This window comes from Varroa jacobsoni, unplaced genomic scaffold (genome assembly GCF_002532875.2).
Source record: "Varroa jacobsoni isolate VJ856 unplaced genomic scaffold, vjacob_1.0 scaffold_1127, whole genome shotgun sequence".
In the NCBI taxonomy this organism is placed as follows: Eukaryota; Metazoa; Arthropoda; class Arachnida; order Mesostigmata; family Varroidae; genus Varroa; species Varroa jacobsoni.
This window is the reverse complement of record NW_019214029.1, coordinates 76,903-94,258: the sequence shown is the minus strand read 5'-3', so window position 1 is coordinate 94,258 and position 17,356 is coordinate 76,903. Positions and strand designations below refer to the sequence as shown.

The window sequence follows — 17,356 nt, the reverse complement described above, 5'->3', positions numbered from 1 at the left end:
TAATATATTTCGATATTCCTGTCGACGGTCATTGAGCAGAGATTTCTTGTAGCAGTTACGCTGTGGGAGTTGTCTGAGTACACTCGGTTACTGCATTTGCCTACACTAGTATCCCAGTCTAGAATAGACAATCGTTTATAGAGTTTCGAGGAAGAGTTTTTTTATTGATAAGCAATAAGAGATACGCATGTAGATAGGATGCGCTGCAATTCGGCACGCACGACTACAACGCTAAATATCTTGTCAAATTTGACGCACCATTTATTTAGTCAGCATTAGCTGGTCATATACGGAGATAATAACCTTACTTGTGCAAAGCTTTACCTGTACAAAATGCCATGAGTATTCTTTTAAAAAAAAGGTCATTTGCAAAGACATATTATTATTGTACTATTTATATTATTTAATAGACAAGATTTGAACGCTATAGTCCACGATCTGTCATATTCAGTCTCAATTATTAGCCAGTATGGGCAATAATTACATTTTCGTACCTCGAGAGGAACATTGACGCAACCCAAAAAGTCGTCTGTACTCGATCCCGATCTCGCAGATTGGGCAATCTGTTTAAAATAACTGTAACATACATGAACAATTACAGGACGTTAAAGACGTATATAACGAAGGAACAAACATCACAGTTTTTCTTTTTTTAATTACAGATACCACTTTGAACACATAATCGATCACCAATGAGATATCTCTGTATCATATCTAGCCTAATAAGTAGGCTTATGTCTTTGGAATAATAATCATTAGAGATATAGGTGTTTGTATATGATTAATTTGAAAATTTTTCCATCAAATCAATCAATCAAAGGTTGCCGACCTGTAGCCTGTCTAACTATGAGAAAACTCTTTAGCTTCACTAAATAGAAACACACATCAAATATAAACCTTAAGACGACGTTAATGAAAATTAAATAAATTTAGCGATACGATATGGCCACTTAGTAGGGCAATTCCTAAAAGTTGAAGAAAAAATATCTCAGATCCCATAACTTGAATCAGCGTAACACCCCTGACCACTAAAGTCTGGCTTGCAGCAGCAGGGTAGTGAGGTGTCATAGAACTGTCCATGATATAATTACAAACCCATGGAAGTACCGTTGCATTCGTCGCTTAACAAATAGATCGAACACACACAACGACGCATAAACTCCTACGCTGTGCAACGGCACAGTGGAGAACTTCAACTTGAAAATTCAGCCTAGCAAATTAGGCGTGGCACTTTATCTACTTCAATTGAAATGTTTACCATGACGCTCCTAGACGGCATCGTTTTGGACGCAAATTCGTAGAAAGACACCAAAGCTTTTGGGAATAAGCTCGACCTTGCCCCTAGCTACACTGGGCAACGTTGCCCTTAATTAAACTCAAGGCTGTCTTAGAAGTAACAATTCAGCTTACGAGATCTTGCAACTCAGTTACGACTTGTATGAACGTGGCCGAGAAGAGGCCAGGTTTGGCAATTATGTCCTCAATTAACGTGTGTATCTGTCCTGTAGCAGGAGCGAGAGCGCTCTTGTTGTCCGCGAGCCTGTCGCTATTGGTTTGTAGACGGATGTCACTACACAGCAATCAATTCTGAAGAGCAAATGATTCGTCTTCCATGCGGAGTCTAATGTTTCAATAAAAGATCGCTATAATTCGCTCATTTTTTATTGTCATTTTTGTAGGTCTATGAAAAGATCAAACCAAATTCAATTAAACTATAGTATAAGCACCAAGGACAATAAATTTAAGGTTTCAACAACAATAACGATGCCAATTAGTTTGACCAAGATCAGAGGTTCTAGCAATAAGTCTGAGTTAAAATGCAAAGAACACCAATGTTACCGTATCCCCAAAATACTCATTCTAAGTACGTTGGCCTCGTTCATTTGTGGGTGTCACAGTTTGTTATTTCGAGCTCAGCAATGACTTTTTCGTCTTTGCAGTTCTGGTTTTCTTCTGCCGGTACGGTTGCGGACAAGATGACCACGGAGTTTTCTTACGCGTAGACCACAAAAATCGAACTGTTTACGGCATTTCAGCCTGTTAAGATTCAACTCAGTTATTCTAAGCATTTCTACTAGAAGTGCTGAAAGGGTCGCGGGAAACTTGCTCAATCTTCAGTACACAAATGCATTTCCCTACCTCAGTCAATAAGCTTCGATCGCTCAAAGTGAAATTGTACCTAAAATGGTATATGTGCGTGGAAGACCTAAATGGTATATGGGCTAGATATAACCCGGACACCCATTTGCAAATGGCTAGGATGGGCATATGGAGAGCAATATGGTTGAGAACCCGATGAATAACGAGGGCGAGGAAGGGAGAGGGTGAATATATTCCTACAACAGGGCGCGAGATCGTACGACGACGAAGACGAGTCAAAGAATTCACGGTGGTTACCCTGTTCAGATTGGCAAGCGCATGAGCATAGATTACTCGAAATGACGCATCGTATGATCACCCTCGGTGTTAAGTCAAGCAAAAGAATAGACATTCAGAAGTCAAATGGTCGAAGACTGTCCGCCTTAAGCGTGAGCGATTCCTTTGGCCTGACGCGCTACTTATTCAGTCACTTGTAGTTTAACACCCTACATGTCTTCAGAAGTTGTAGTTTCTATAATAGGATCATATCAATAACGCTCTTAGGTTGAGCTATAGTACGACAGGGATCGTTATCAGTGCGTTTCAACTTATCTTCTATCCTATCAACTCGGTCTGTGTTTGTCGTTTCGATCTCATTACCTTGCTTGCTTTTTACCTCTGGCATTTCCGTCGCTGGGACAGAGGTCGTAAATCGATTGTGAAATTAGACAAACCAATTACTGGCTACTGATAGTGTTTTTATCATCTCGATAAGCCATAACGCAAGAGACGATGCAATACTAGATATCAACGGTGGATTACGAACAACTAAGCTGAGTAGCTACGTTTGCCGAGTAGCCGTTTGTATACTGTACATTTGACCAGTACAATTATGAGAAGAGGGAGACGTAAAAGGGTCTATTAATTGAAGAACGACTAGCCAAAAGGGTGGTGAAATTTTTTTGTTCTGAAAAATATCGAGACTATTGTTCCTCACAATTTACAAAAGCATGTAATCTTAGCAGAATCTAAAAGGATTTTTAAGCTTCAATTGCTTAGGATTTAAGCTTGGATCAATAGAAGGACGCCACAGTCATAACCATGTGTCACGTAACAGATACACCTATAGCTATAATCTTAAACGCTTTGAGCTTGTTTAAGTTTTAATTTGCACTAGCACTGCATTGGTTCGTTGGCCTAGCATACAACGGATGTCTTGATTCCATGATTCAATCTTGGGCTGAGTGTCCTGCAGGAGGCTGCATTGCCACTGCCGTAGCCATGGGTCTATTAAAACGTTCTGTTGGTTCACTTTTGTTCTGGCAGTACTATTAAGCTAAGCAGCGTTGGCGTTTCGTTGACGCTCGCATTCTCATATGAGTGTGTTTGTGGAATGCGAAGACGCTAGCGATTCTAGGAGCATGTGCATAGGAGAACAAGGATGACGATCCTTTTTGGTGCTCATATTAAGGACGTCGGTAGCGCACATCGATATGGCAACGAAAAATGTTGTTTTTAAGCGATACATCGCGCATTTAAGTCGCTGTCAATATTATATTTTAGAAGAGGCATACACACACAGAGACCAGCATCGCGTGAATCGACCGATCCACTAAAGGCGTCGAAGGCGATTTGTTCTGTTGTGTCCAGTGGATTAAGATTCTAATTTAATGGTACAGGTGATTTATGGCTGTTCTCGATCGGCTAGCTATATCAAATTAGGAATATGAAGAACCCTTTCGACCCGCACAGCATTTTGTAACTGGTACTCTTGCTGACACGGGCAGGGCCTACTGGCGAGGGGGTTATGTGGTATGGTTAGGGATCAAATCAGATTTGATGCCCAAAAATACGTATGCAGGTGATTGCGGATCAGAGCACACAGACATTCATACCATAGTCCGAGTCCTGTTCCTCTTCTGTTTTACGAGTTCGACGGGTTAGACCGCTAGCGGAATCAATGGCTGCATCGTTGGGAATAGCAATTCTAATGATATGCTAAATGTATGCAAATTGCGTTTCGTTCGTAGGAGGAAAGAGGTATATTTCATTTAGTATAGTGTCTTGCATTAGCGTATGAATATAATGACAACTTTTACTGGGTTCTAAATCGTATGGTACAGTATGTAGTGGCGCATAATTGGGGCACAATCCGATGTATGATTGCTCCGCGGACTCCCACGAGAATATCGCGGGAACAGAGAGCTATATGTGGTTTATTCTCCGGATAATAAAACTAGCGTTAATTGCATAACCACACAACTGGTCCTGAGGGAGATTCCTAATCGGAACGTTTATGCAGCAAACGAGAACCGTTTCTGCGGCATTAAGTGAAGTAACGTGCAGGTGCCCAAGCGCACCGATGCTGGGGTGTGCAGCCTTCGGGTGACTTCAACAGGGGTTAATTCAGAAAGCCCTTATCCCGCGTTTGTGAACGAATGACGGGTGCGTTTCAGCAGAAAGAAGATCAGAAACGAAGCAAGGCGGGGCGATGCCCCCTGTTCGCTTGGCGAAGTGAACAGACAGGGTATCACGACCGCTGGTCTATACAATTTATTTCTAACGAGCGGAGCTCAAAAGCCACTAACGTGCCAAGGAGTGGCGGGTAGTCTTTCATCTTGTCTGTAAACGTTGACCCAAGAGAAGCAAATGCGGACGACTTATACGACTTAATTCCTACGCATACGTTGTATCGAAACGAACAATACCAAGAGTGGATAATCGTCTTCCGGTCCACTTAAAAGAATGTAAACTAGAACGGTTGCCTCCATTCTGTATCTCTAAGGCGTGCTTTATAGTGAATCGGATAGTGAACTGGTTCATTAATAGAACAAGCTAATTAACACTGGGTTCTACCGTAGTATGACAAATACTATAGAAAGCAACTTGAAACTGTCATATAATCTTGATCATTTCCAGCAGAGCGTTGACGTCCTCTCGTTTTCTCTCGCGCTTTCTTCCCTTTGTTGGCTTTATGTTTGTGAGTAGGGGCGCGCAGCAAGCAGGCCTTTCGATTCTATCTTGTATTCGTCATTTTTCAGTTACGAGGTCACGCCAGTCATGGTCGTTATTTGTCTCATAAATAGAACTTTTTGAACGCTCTGTAAATGAGGCATATATTATTTGTCCATTAACACGCTTCAGCCATGTGTACGTTCATTTCGTCAAATGCTATTGCCTTTTAATCCTAGGATACAGTAAGGAAGTAATAGGTGCAAAGGTCGATTTATAGCAAATACACTGTAACATGAACGTTTTGGGGTTAGTTTATTCTGACCTCATTCTCGTGTTAAATTGATTTGTGGTTGTCAATATTGTGTCGTTCAGTTTCTTTTAAACAACTGCGAACGGTTACCTTTTCATGCATTTTCGATTTAAGGAGGCTGAGGAGATCTATCGGTGAGGTAATCACTGTTGCATCTGGACAAATCGATAACAAAAAAAAAAGCTCTACTCGGATACGAGCCTAATGCTCATTGGGGCACAGCTTCTGCTACTTTGAGCAGCTACGTAACGTAGTAGTTAGTGTTGTGATCGACACTTGGTAACAGCAATAACTGTGTGCGTACATTTTGTACAACTTTTAGAACCTCTGTTTCCATTTCCGCTTCAACTGTATATTTGCCCTTTGCCAAAATATAATCCTGCATTTGCCCTCTGAAGCAGTTTTTGTATCAGTGTTTTTTGAAGTTCGGTTAACGAGCCATCTCCAAACAACAGTACTAACAGAAAATTCTAGGACATTTTAAAAAATACGGGAAAATGATAAACGTACTTTATCCCGCGTTGCAGATGTATTTCTTTCGCTACCTAGACTTCGATTAAAAGATTACCTTCGGCCCATTTTCTTACGTGTCGGGAACCTTTTCTCTTAACATGTACGTATGCGTGCGTAAACGGTACCTCCAGTTATTCGCGAACGACTCCTTTAGCATTTACATGGCTATTCCCGTTGGTCACAGTGCCGTGTCTATAATAGGAAACATCTACAGAACCTTATAGGACGTCTTTTCGAAACGCTGACATAGCTATATTGCTATCCTTACTATCTGTTGAAGTTCAACTTAACTGGATTATTAAAGATAACGTAATCAGTTACGTCCTACTACGTAAATAGTACAGAGTGATGTTCCGAAAAATGTGCACATCTGGGTTGTTGCAATTAGTTGTAATAACAATAATAATAGTTTAAATATTAAGCGAACTACAAAGACGTGCGCCGAGATTCACATTAGTACCTATACGAGGAAGGAATAAGAATCTTGGCAAAGAGTCAGGAGCACTAAAGAGGAAACGTGCACAACTGATTAGATCAAACAATCTTATATTAATTACTGTTGTTTAATGTATTATCAAGTTTTTTCTCTTGAAGCAATGAACCAGATACATGGCATGACTTACCGTCCGAGGCCTTTAAGACCGGCGACTTCATTCAATTTTCGTGCAGCATCAAACACCGATGATTCGTCATCATGGTCCCTGTGAACATGAAGGAAATTAGAGCGTAGTCTGGTCTCTTTTCACCGACCTACATCGATGTTGCAAAATCTGAATAAGTCTAATACAAATCAGTGTTAATTATATTATGTAAGGTAATTAGCCCCGTTTCAACATTATTAGTGCCGATCCCCATTTGTGATCGACTCCGTGCATCAGTACTAAAAGCTAAAAACGTTGTCGGCCAGTTTGTCTGTTGAGCTTTGGCATGAAGGACAAATTGTGTTTATGTTTCTTTTGGTCGCCCTTGTTTAAGTGTCCTTATTCATTTATTCTCTAATTTTCGTTTTATCTTTCTTCACCAAATTTTACATTGTTGAGCTATCACTTATTCATAGCGTGATACTTCCAGCCGGTCGAGTCACAACTGCTGCCTCGGTTTTCCTGATTAAAGTTTAGATATTGCTTTTTCCGAAACCGTTGGAAATGTTGAAAAACACTCTTGTATTCTATGAGAAAACTCTTATAATACGGCAGTACGGCGGACGTAAGCTTTCAAGCCTCTTTCGGATAAGCGCGGTTGCGCTAGAATGCTACCGCTGTTACCGCTAGAGGCAGTGAATCGTGCTAGGTTGAGAACGCAGGCTGGAGCGGGGACGATTTTCCCAGACACAAACTTCCGGACTTCGAAGCAAATATGCTGTGGCGTTATTGCTTAATCATAGCAACTAAATTTCAATCTTCGTATGACGTGCTGTTAGTTGTCCTTTCGTTGCCATCTGAAGTCTGCCGAATATTTGCTTCCTGTCAAAAGTATCCTCGTTATTTTGACAATGGCAACACCAAGAAGTTTCTGCTCGAACGAAGTAAACAAGATAAAAAGACAGATGCTTCTCCTTTTCAACCGCGTTTATTGGTGGACCTGTCCATATCTGTCAGTCGGTGCGGGTAGAGATCCTAGGCACTTTGAGAAGAGAACAACACAAGAAAGTCACATCGCTGCGTCCTAAAAACTCCGCACCATTCTCAACAGAATCGGCAAACCCGCTGCATTTGGCTAGACACAATCCAATTTCGGAAGAAGATAAGGCTGCCTTGTATTCCTTAAGTTGTGCCCTTTGTCATACTATTTTGTTCGGAACTGTATTCATAGACTTGGGCATGCTTCAACGAAATCGAAAAAGCCACAAGTACATCCCAGAGGAAAAGAACCAGAGGGGGGACGAAAATGATCGGCGTCGGGTAACTTTAAGAAAGCACAAATGGCTTCCTCAGATAATTTATAGAGAGACGCAAGGAATTTTGAAAGCATAGGATACCCGCTAGAAGTTTAAATTTTAGTCAAATCAGTTGTTTGACTAAGACATACTTACCCTTTAGACAATTTACCCTTTTAGGCTATTATTAGTCCGGCAGCTTTCCTATACAGACTGTACAATTCGACTCAATCCAGCCTCCATTTCGTGCAAATAGGCGAATATTAAATTTGGGGAGTTTCAGAAAGAACTTTTGTGTCTCTATAAATGATCTACAAATGCAGGCCACAGTGATTACGATGCCCGAAATTACGTAGGACTTAATCAACCAGTTGCTCAACCCCAAATTCAAAGTTACATCCTTCTGGGATTTTATGATAAAAATTCTAGTACGATACGAAGATTTAGCCGAAACCTAGTTTCTACACATGTCTTTGTGAATATTGCGCAAAAGCAGTCATAAAAGATTACGGAACTTATCGCCTGAATATGATACGTACCACACGTCGAGATGTAGTCGATCCGAGTGAATATCATCGATGTCTCTAAAACAAAGATAGATCCGACTTGATTATTTTGAGAAGTACCACAGATATTAAGTTATACTAATGGAAAATAGACAAGTGACTTATTTTGAGCGTACTCCTCGGGCAGTGTTTAGCTGTCGAGGTTTTCCGCTCTGTTTTTGAAGCCTTGAATTTTCTGCATAGTATAATCGTTAAGGTCCACAACAGTGCATAGACAATTAAATGACGCTAAAGCGATTAGGCCACGCATTCGTCTGCCGACAGGCAATAGGCTCTACTGATCCGTTTGAATTAAACAGCCAATGAAAGTGCTATGATGGCAGATACATTACAAACATCCGTGCGCCTCGTTTCCTTGAAGAATAATTTCGAAGGGACGTTTCGGACCTACGAAGCGTAGAACTGTCTGCAGCTAATGATGGTACTGCTGAGGAAAATGCACGCCGATAGCTGAGCGAACTATGTTTTGTTATTAAGCGGTCTCGTCTATTAGATTGATAGAATTACAGGGAACGCAAGCGTTGCGCTATGATGTCGTTAGCTCAACCCATTACAGTATATTTATACTTTGCGTAAGGGATAGAAATGTTTACTTACCGTCAATTGGTCATCATCGTTATCAACAATGGTAAGTATTATTTGTGTCTATATCGATAGTACAAATATGACACTATATGCCCAACTGGATTTACTCCTAATTCGAGGTTATATACAAACGACAAGTACGCGTTGTTTCTCTATTTAACTGAAGGGCTTTATAATGAGGCGATGATTCGGGTATGTATTTATGTTTGTCAGATTGTTTTTGCGAGCCCTGCGTAAAGGATTCATGAAATATTTTTTTTGATCCTGTTCAAACAGGTATTAGTATAGCGTCAAAGTAATCGACCGGTATCCTATCCATTGGCATTATAGTGAGCTCGGTCAAATAAATTACACTTTAATTGGCCTAATTCGCCTTTTGACAATAGGTGCTCACAATCGAAATCGTTCGTTCCACTTGGGATTGAGCGTAGACGGTTTAACGGTTGTCGTTCGGATAAATTTGGCTGGTAGCGTGTCTTGCAAACTGTTACTTCTGCTCCGGCTATGATGCTGATGCTCGCGACGCTTGAACGACGCTCCAAGTTTATTACGAAATGAGGATCGCAACGACGGACTGTAACGGAAGGAAACAGAATACATTATAACTATATAGATATTTGACTGTAGCAATGAAAATGTTCAATCCACCTAATCAACGGTACGGCAGTAACACTGTCAGTAATAGATACGGCTCCGTAAAAGGTTCGTCCACTTACTTACAATTGCATCTTAATGAAGAAGATAAATTATTTTACCTGGATTTGGATAGGCGCAAACTGTTTCTACAGCTGTACATCGGCTCAACGTTAAATAGACGACTGTTCTCTGATCCCGCTAACAGGACGGATTGAGATCAATGCATAGGGCATATTGGCACCTTAACGATCGCTCTGTTAAAGCTAAAGCTCTGTCAACTGCCTAGCTCTCTTCAGTTTAACGCTGTTGTCACGTTGTGTAAAAGTGGGTGAAGAAGTACACCGAACAGCAATCGACTATTAATCTCAATATAATGCATACGTAGCAAGAACTTTATCGTAAGTGACGCTATTGCGAGTGATGAGAGCAATTTAGGCTCAGTGAAAAGAAATGACCATTGGCTAGCAACGGCGGTCTACTTCAATTAATTTCGAATTATTTTTTTCGAATCATTCACTAAGCTTTATTATCACTTTATGTACTTTAAGCTAAATTACTTTAATTAAAATAAATCTGCTTAAAATGTACCGAGACAAATATATCCGTAGTCTTAGTAAATGTATCAAATAAAATTATATATCATCGTGTTCTTTGAACCAAATCAGCTATTTGCTTGCTTACATCTAAACGCTGAATTTTGAATTATACACCTTGCACACGGCAGGCCTTGCATTAGGGTCGCTACAAAAACCTGCCAGTGCAGGGAATTCAATGCATAAATAAAGGGCGATCTCGAACTATCAAGCAGGAGAAGGGATTCCTATACTCGAGATGGGCTTTTTTCTCTATTGCCATGATTTATATCGGAATATCGAGATGCGTCTACGCCTATTCCTCGGCTTAGTAAATAAGCAGGCAACCGCTGCACCAATGTGACGATAGACAAATGCGATGAGACGAAATCAAAACAATATATTCATATACGCTTTTAGTTCAATAGAAATTAAAACGGGTACCGTTTGCCATTTTTTAGCCTCATCCACTACTTACGTTCTCTCCGTTTGTTGTCACTACAGAAAACTGCTTTTTAAACTGGGGCTAAATTTGTATTTTTATTGCCGCTGGCAGCGCTATTCGCTACAACGATCTGATACTGCGCTTGCTCGTCTGTACAGCATAAATCCGTTATCAGGAATGCATCGATTTGACTGTTCGTCGATTGAAGGACCGCAAGGGCACTCGCACCTGAGGTGTTGCCCACGGGGTGTTCTCTAGTCTCACTCATCGTTTGTACCGTTCATGTGTACCGCCTTTTTATGCATTCGGCAATTTACTAAAGGCTATTTGGGCTACTTCTCTTATGCCGGAATATATGGAAATCGCGTATGAAAATTGCTAGACTATAATCCCAGGCGAGAGCGTTCATGTAGCCATGATAGCGTCTGCAACTAAGAACGACTGCGTCTGATTCTAATGATATTGCTATCTTCAACGATACTTTCCGCTGGACAACGATGAAGAGAATAAGGCCAGATAAAGGTGCATTCAAATTAACATGTAATAAATGTTCTACGGCATTATGAGCATTTCTGTCACGAACTAATATACACGAGAAAATCCAAGCAATAGCTTAGGGGGATAATTTTGAAGAACGGTCAAATCGAAACGGACTTCGCGTTCGAAACTAGACATATTCGTAGCATTAAAACCGTTCGAACGGCTTCAAAAGGAGCTGTGTATTAATGTAATGCACAGATAAAACCAGAAAATATACAGTACTACTCGGTTAGGTGGACGAATATCTAAACAAAGAACATCCTCAAAATAGTACCCTGATGATCTAATATTAAAGGCTGGTGGTATCTGATCGCTTGACAAAAAGGTTAGTTTCTGATCCACGCACGTCTACATGTTGGGCATCGTCCGAAAACTAACTTAACCCAGCTATGTCAATTAGATGGTGGCCGATGACCGGCTTATTCTAATGTTGCTAGGATAGATTGGGCCTACTGGTTTGGATAGGTTTACTACACGACGTGCTTGAGTAGACTCCAATAACCAAACATGGTCAATATTTACCGCGGTTTCATTGTACAGCCCGACCTATTCAATAAAGCATTGCAAATGACTCCAATCTTATGTCTGGTTATAGGATCAGGGTGATGTGATACCTTGTTTCAGCGACATTGTTGCGGATGCTATAACGGCTAATCTTCTGGCGTAAAAGTCAGATGTCGCTGGTTCAATCCTGGAAGTTATACATCTGTGATAAATAAATAAATAAAGTTTCAATGCTTAGTAATGAATACAGTGGTAGAGGAAATGTGAAACCTGCAAACCAGCAATGAATTTCTGGATTATGACAGAAAATCTTTCGGCACGTTGTGTGCCGGAAAAGGCTTTTTTTTGTTGTTTCGAAGGAACAAGTACGTATTCCTTGAGGGCCACAGCGCTGCGGAAAGTCATTCAAGACTGGTGAAGATATTAGACACGGAGGCTTTAGCGCAGTCACAGTACGCGGATGCTGCAAACGCTTTAAGAACGGAGATTGGAGTGTTGAAAACCCGCGAGGTGTTGGTCGGATACTCGAAACCCAAAGTCCAAGAACGTATTGCCGCAATCCAGGAGGTTTCTTATGAAAGCAGAGCTTGTAGGTTAAAGGTTCAGTCGCATTTTACATGTAAATTTTTTTTAAATTGTAACCCAAATGCTGAAAATTCGGAGACTAAGTAAGAAACGGGTGTTCTCTGAATTGACTCGAGGTTTGTTAGAAAGCTAGGTGGTGTGTTCCACGTGCAATATGTGGAATTTAATTAATTATTATATATTATGATTATATGATTAATATAATTAATTATTGTAAAGAAACCTAATATAAAAAATTCGCCTGAAGTTTACGGCCGCCATGGACAAGGTACGATTTGATCTCTACCGTCAGCCGGAAAGCTACTAGGCGAGCAAATGGCGTTTAGCTGGAAAAGATTCGGTTCGATGGCAGTATCGAGTAGATTTGGGCGTAAGGTGAAGGTAATACCTACAACCTGAGTGTCAGGGGCGTCTGTTACAATCAAAAACTCGCCCAAAATGAAATAATCCAGCCCCTTGTCTTGAGTTTTTTAAGCGACTCACGAGCCGTTAGCACGGCAGTGAGAACACGCGGTCTGTTTACTTCGTGAAAATGTTAAACCTCATCGCTATGTCTCAACTACTTCCTGAATGGAGCAATGGAATATCTACCATTGACTTTAGCTCACTTACTCTCTTGATCTAGGTGCTTGTGATTACGAGGTTTGTTGTAGGTAAGGGGGTAGCTGCTGGGCTACGTACCACTATCGATTTATTTCGAAAAGCCGTAAGTTAGCCCAAAGCGCTGGGATAAGTATGTAAATAATAAAGGACAGTGCCTCTAACGCATGCTTAAAACGACCGTCATTCGATTCCAAAGTCGCCGGATTAATTTCTAACGTCTAATAGGAGTACTTGCCAATCAGCCTTGCACTTTTAATTCCAAGTCTCAGCCCTCTGCTCTAAAAAGACATTAGTAGATTACTTTATGTACATTATCACTAGTTTCTTTTGTTTTTATGAACTGACTCGTAACTTCAACTAGTCAGATAGTTTCATCAAGCAAATCTGGTTGACTCTATTGAACAAAAAGACGGGGCTTGATATTAGACACTAAGTTACACCGAACAATTTTGTCAATCTTTCGATGTATGCAAATACTTCCGAAGTAAGAAGAAGGGTAACGTCGTACACTGGACTTACAGATCTGCCAATTTGATAATTATTCTAAAGCTGAGCCATACGGTATTTCGTTACGTATTCCCTTCAGATAGAAGCCCCTTCAATAATGTAGACATCCCTACGCAGTCGTTTGCTTTCCTGTGTGAGGCAAAAAGTGTCCCCAGAACATTTGGTTCAGTGCGTCGTGAAAGCAAATAGTTTCAGGCCAAACAATTTAAGCAATGAAGCTAGCTATTGAAAAGAATTAATCCAGTCCAGTATTACTGGTTATTAAAATTGATTTGCCGATAAGAAATTAACCATTAAGGAAAACCTCTTGTTTTGCTTGGAATACACTAAAAACGAACAATACACAGAGATTGTTAATTTTATACCATAATATTCTAACGACCTTTTGCGGAATTTTGGACGATGACCGACTGTATACCTTTGACTAGGATGCATTGGTGTTGCTCTGCAGTGGACACATCTTCCCACGAATAGGACATGCACAGTAGCGCTTAGATTAGTGGTTTTTCTAAATATAAATCTGTGACCGTACCTAAACATTTGTTGTCAATTTAAGTAGCTGCCTGTTTGACAATACCTTGTCGTTTGAAATATTGTTCTACACGTGCAAATCCTCGACTATAGACCTTTAGTGTGGATTGAGTGTGCCGAAAACCATATAAATCTTCTTCGCACGTTATTACTATGCCACACAACGTTCAAAGAACTGAGGTGTCCAATACAATGGGTCGTGTAAGTGCTTTGTCAGCCCAAAAGTATTCTATTGTACTACACAAGCACGCTAAACCATGTGCCTCTCTCTTTATTCGCATTGCTACAGACTTGTCAAACAGTATGGTCCATATTGCCAGCCGATGCCAAATGATTCAACACAATGACCGGGGCTATTATCGTAATTTATTTCCTTTTCGCTTACTTTGATTCATACAAGCTAGCTTTAACTTGGTTAAACAGGCTACTTGCACCCCTTTCTGTCCTTCTCAGGTTCGGGGCCGTTTGTTTATAAGATACTTATTTAGCGTCTAGTTCTCGCGGTTCAGATTTAAGTACGAGGCAATATATGCTATTTCAATAGGGCCAACTCCAGGTCCATACAATAGCAGTCGGGCTAAATCTGTATGCATTCGACTACGCTAACTTCTGACATCCGTGACGTATTTCTATTCATTTTATGTGGGCATGTGTTCATATTGACATGAATCAGGTCTCAGTCACAGCCACCGGCGCTTTGGGCTTGATCCACGATGTTGACGAAGGCGGTTTCTACTTGCACGATTTCAACTATCGAACTGTAAATCGAAGTTAGTTCTACGATGCGCAATAACTGTATTGCCAATCTTGTATAGAACCGTCGATGCGTATCGATCTTGCTGAAATGCGTACGATAGCAGCTACGATTAGGTTGAAGACCGGTTCAGACACGATTCGACTAAATATTGCTACAGATATTGAGTTGTGTAGCATCAAATACTAAAAAATAACTATGACGTTGTCCTTGACATCATCAAGAAGTTATTTTCTCCTTAGAGACGGCGTGTGCTTTACACCTCAATGGCTAAATCCGAGGCAGGGCCCTAGCTTACCGTTCAATCAGTCGCAGATGGAATCTACCTCTCTGATGTGATTTTCCGCTGCCACATTACGCGGCGTCACATTCGGAGTTATATAACGTAACAATGTATTATGTGATGGACTGGCTAATCAGCCATAGATTTGTGCAGGTGATTCTGCCCTGTATCTAGAATCAATAAGGCAACTCTACTTACTAATTTCTATCCTTGTCAGGGGGCGTTAGGGGCTGTGAATTGTAGCTTATTTTTAGTTTTTCACACCCTTGACAAAGCTTACCTCAACAGATTCTTGAATAGCTAGCATGGTAGCGCTACGCTTCTTATTAAAGCTTGGCTAGGAGCGGTTATAATCAATACGATGTTAAGAAATTACGAGAGCAATGAATCTATTTTCAGTTAGTAGTACAGATCTCGATTTTTGTAGCGAGCTACAGCTGCGAATGATCTGCTACAAACGTCACCAAAAACACATCACAGTTATTCTGATAATAAAAAAAAAAAAAAAAAAAAAACCAAAAAACCTAACATTATTCATACCGTACGTGCACATAGCCTTTGTAGCCAAAACGACGACAATCAATAGCCCTTGGATAGACTGGACGTAACCTGCTACATGATATGGTGTAGTTGAAAATAGAACAACTTATTTTTCTAAACATTTACATAAACTTTTTACTAATTTATAGGCTGTTTTTGTTGTTGCATCTCATTGCGACATTTGCAGGTGTTAAGCGAAGTGTGATTTTGACCGACGAATACGGCAAGGCTGCCGTTGATAATTAGGCATGTCAGCGATCGAACGTTAAAAATGATTTTTAGTCTGGGGAATTAGCACTGCCCTCGATTGTGGTTACGAAGTGTTGTGGCTTCAGCCAACATGAGGACTTCGTACTTCAGCTATCGTAGATCGCTAGAAAAAAGAGCTGAACGCGTCGAAATACTGTAATTTTCCTTAGCAGTTTTATGTCAATTTCAACGGAACACAATTGCCTATAGTCAGTGTTGCTATTGCAATACGACGGCTGGACCATCGTCATCAGCCTGCTTATTTGACACATACTTTCTGTAATCTTTTGCTTCTGGCCTGCCAGTAACTGTTGGATATGCTACGGTGCTCGTGCAACAGGTTCTACTAAAGGTACTTCCCTTATGCTGCTGTAGCCGACCAGTCAACGACAATGGCCGGTGGTCCATAAGACGTGAACCCAGAATACAAACTAGAGGCGACTGTAGAAGCCTGCAGAAATGCAATTGTTGTAAAAAAAAGAATATAATTGGAAACGGGAAACGCGTAATTGACCTTTTGTACGCTGACATTTTGGTATTACTCGGGCTTGAAAGATTAACTTGAGACCCGTTCACCTTTGCTAGAATAAACAACGGCCGTGCGTTATCGTTTGCGATTATGGGTAGTTCAGTGATGAAGGTTTATGTAATGCCCAACTGCGGCTTTCTGTGGCTTCTAAACCACGCACGCCACAGTGGCAGGCAGAACGGCGCTATATTAATGAGAACATACGTCTACATAAGCAACTCTGAGTGCATGCTACCGTTTGTTGCCTGATTCAGTGCAGAGCTGCTTATCTTGAAGACACCGTCTTCTTAAGGCTCATACAGAAGGGACGAATTGCACTCCAATCTTGTGAATGTTCTCTTAAATATGGTAAGAAACGGAATCGCGTCCTAGCAGGTCGACGGAGATCCGGAGACAGGAAAAAACAGCTGGGTAAATTTTGATACTGTTACGCAAAGGTACGCTTGTTTTCAAGGATTGAAAATTGAAATACATTAAGAGGCTCTATTCAAGATTTCAGATCGAAGTTTTTACAAGTCGTTTTACACGAACAACGTAAAGGTTACTGTTAAATGATATCATTATAGGCGGGCTGATGAACAGACGCACAAGCTTGACGACCGGCAGAGAAGCAGGGTCTCTATTTACTATGTTGACTAAGAATCGAGGTGGATAGTAGGTTTCGAATGGCATCGATAACGACGATCTCGTCCGTGTTAAGTGAACCCTATCATTCACAGGCTTTAAAAGTGTAACGTCGTGCGCTCCATAACTCGTGTTCAAACAGTATTTTACCCGTGCTTTTTTTTCTAAGTATACACACGTGTTCGCATCTGTTTAATAACAAATTCGAATCACGGATCGACTACAGCGAGCACCGGCCACAATAGAAGTTCTTCAATGCCTTTGGCGCGCTTATGTTTACACAGCAGCAGCAGTAACTGTTGTTAATTTAGCGTATTCGAGCATCAACAAAACACGGACATAGTCGTTCGTTATGGTAGTAGGAGATAATTAAATTTCAGACGGACAAACGAACCGTATATAGAACGGCAGTTATGTGTATGAAGCCGTTCAAAGGTTAACCATTGTGTCGAGTGTCTGTTTAGTCTATGAGAATTTACTACGCGTGTACAGATCTAACCCGTATAGTTATCTTGTGGTATTTTATTATATCACGCTGCCATGCGTGATATAGACGATGCGACTGATATG

At 40.8% G+C, this 17,356-nt stretch overlaps 1 protein-coding gene and 1 long non-coding RNA gene across 6 annotated transcripts in view; one reads left to right on the top strand and one right to left on the bottom strand.

Annotated features, from left to right (window-relative positions):
* LOC111266914 (uncharacterized) overlaps positions 1-1,792 on the top strand; it is a 16,401-nt gene extending 14,609 nt beyond the window's left edge. For all 3 annotated transcript variants that reach the window (XR_002684319.2, XR_002684321.2, XR_002684320.2), the window contains one exon: positions 1,512-1,792. This is a non-coding gene — a long non-coding RNA (uncharacterized LOC111266914). The remainder of the gene's footprint in view (positions 1-1,511) is intronic.
* The window catches only part of unc-13-4A (BAI1 associated protein 3), a 71,877-nt gene that overhangs the window by 26,648 nt on the left and 27,873 nt on the right, over positions 1-17,356 (bottom strand). For all 3 annotated transcript variants that reach the window (XM_086971133.1, XM_022844753.2, XM_086971132.1), the window contains exons 5-8: positions 9,279-9,458; positions 8,273-8,317; positions 6,481-6,558; positions 495-576 (exon numbers count right to left, since the gene is read on the bottom strand). In XM_086971133.1, the coding sequence (XP_086827259.1) occupies positions 495-576; positions 6,481-6,558; positions 8,273-8,317; positions 9,279-9,458 (385 nt within the window). The remainder of the gene's footprint in view (positions 1-494; positions 577-6,480; positions 6,559-8,272; positions 8,318-9,278; positions 9,459-17,356) is intronic.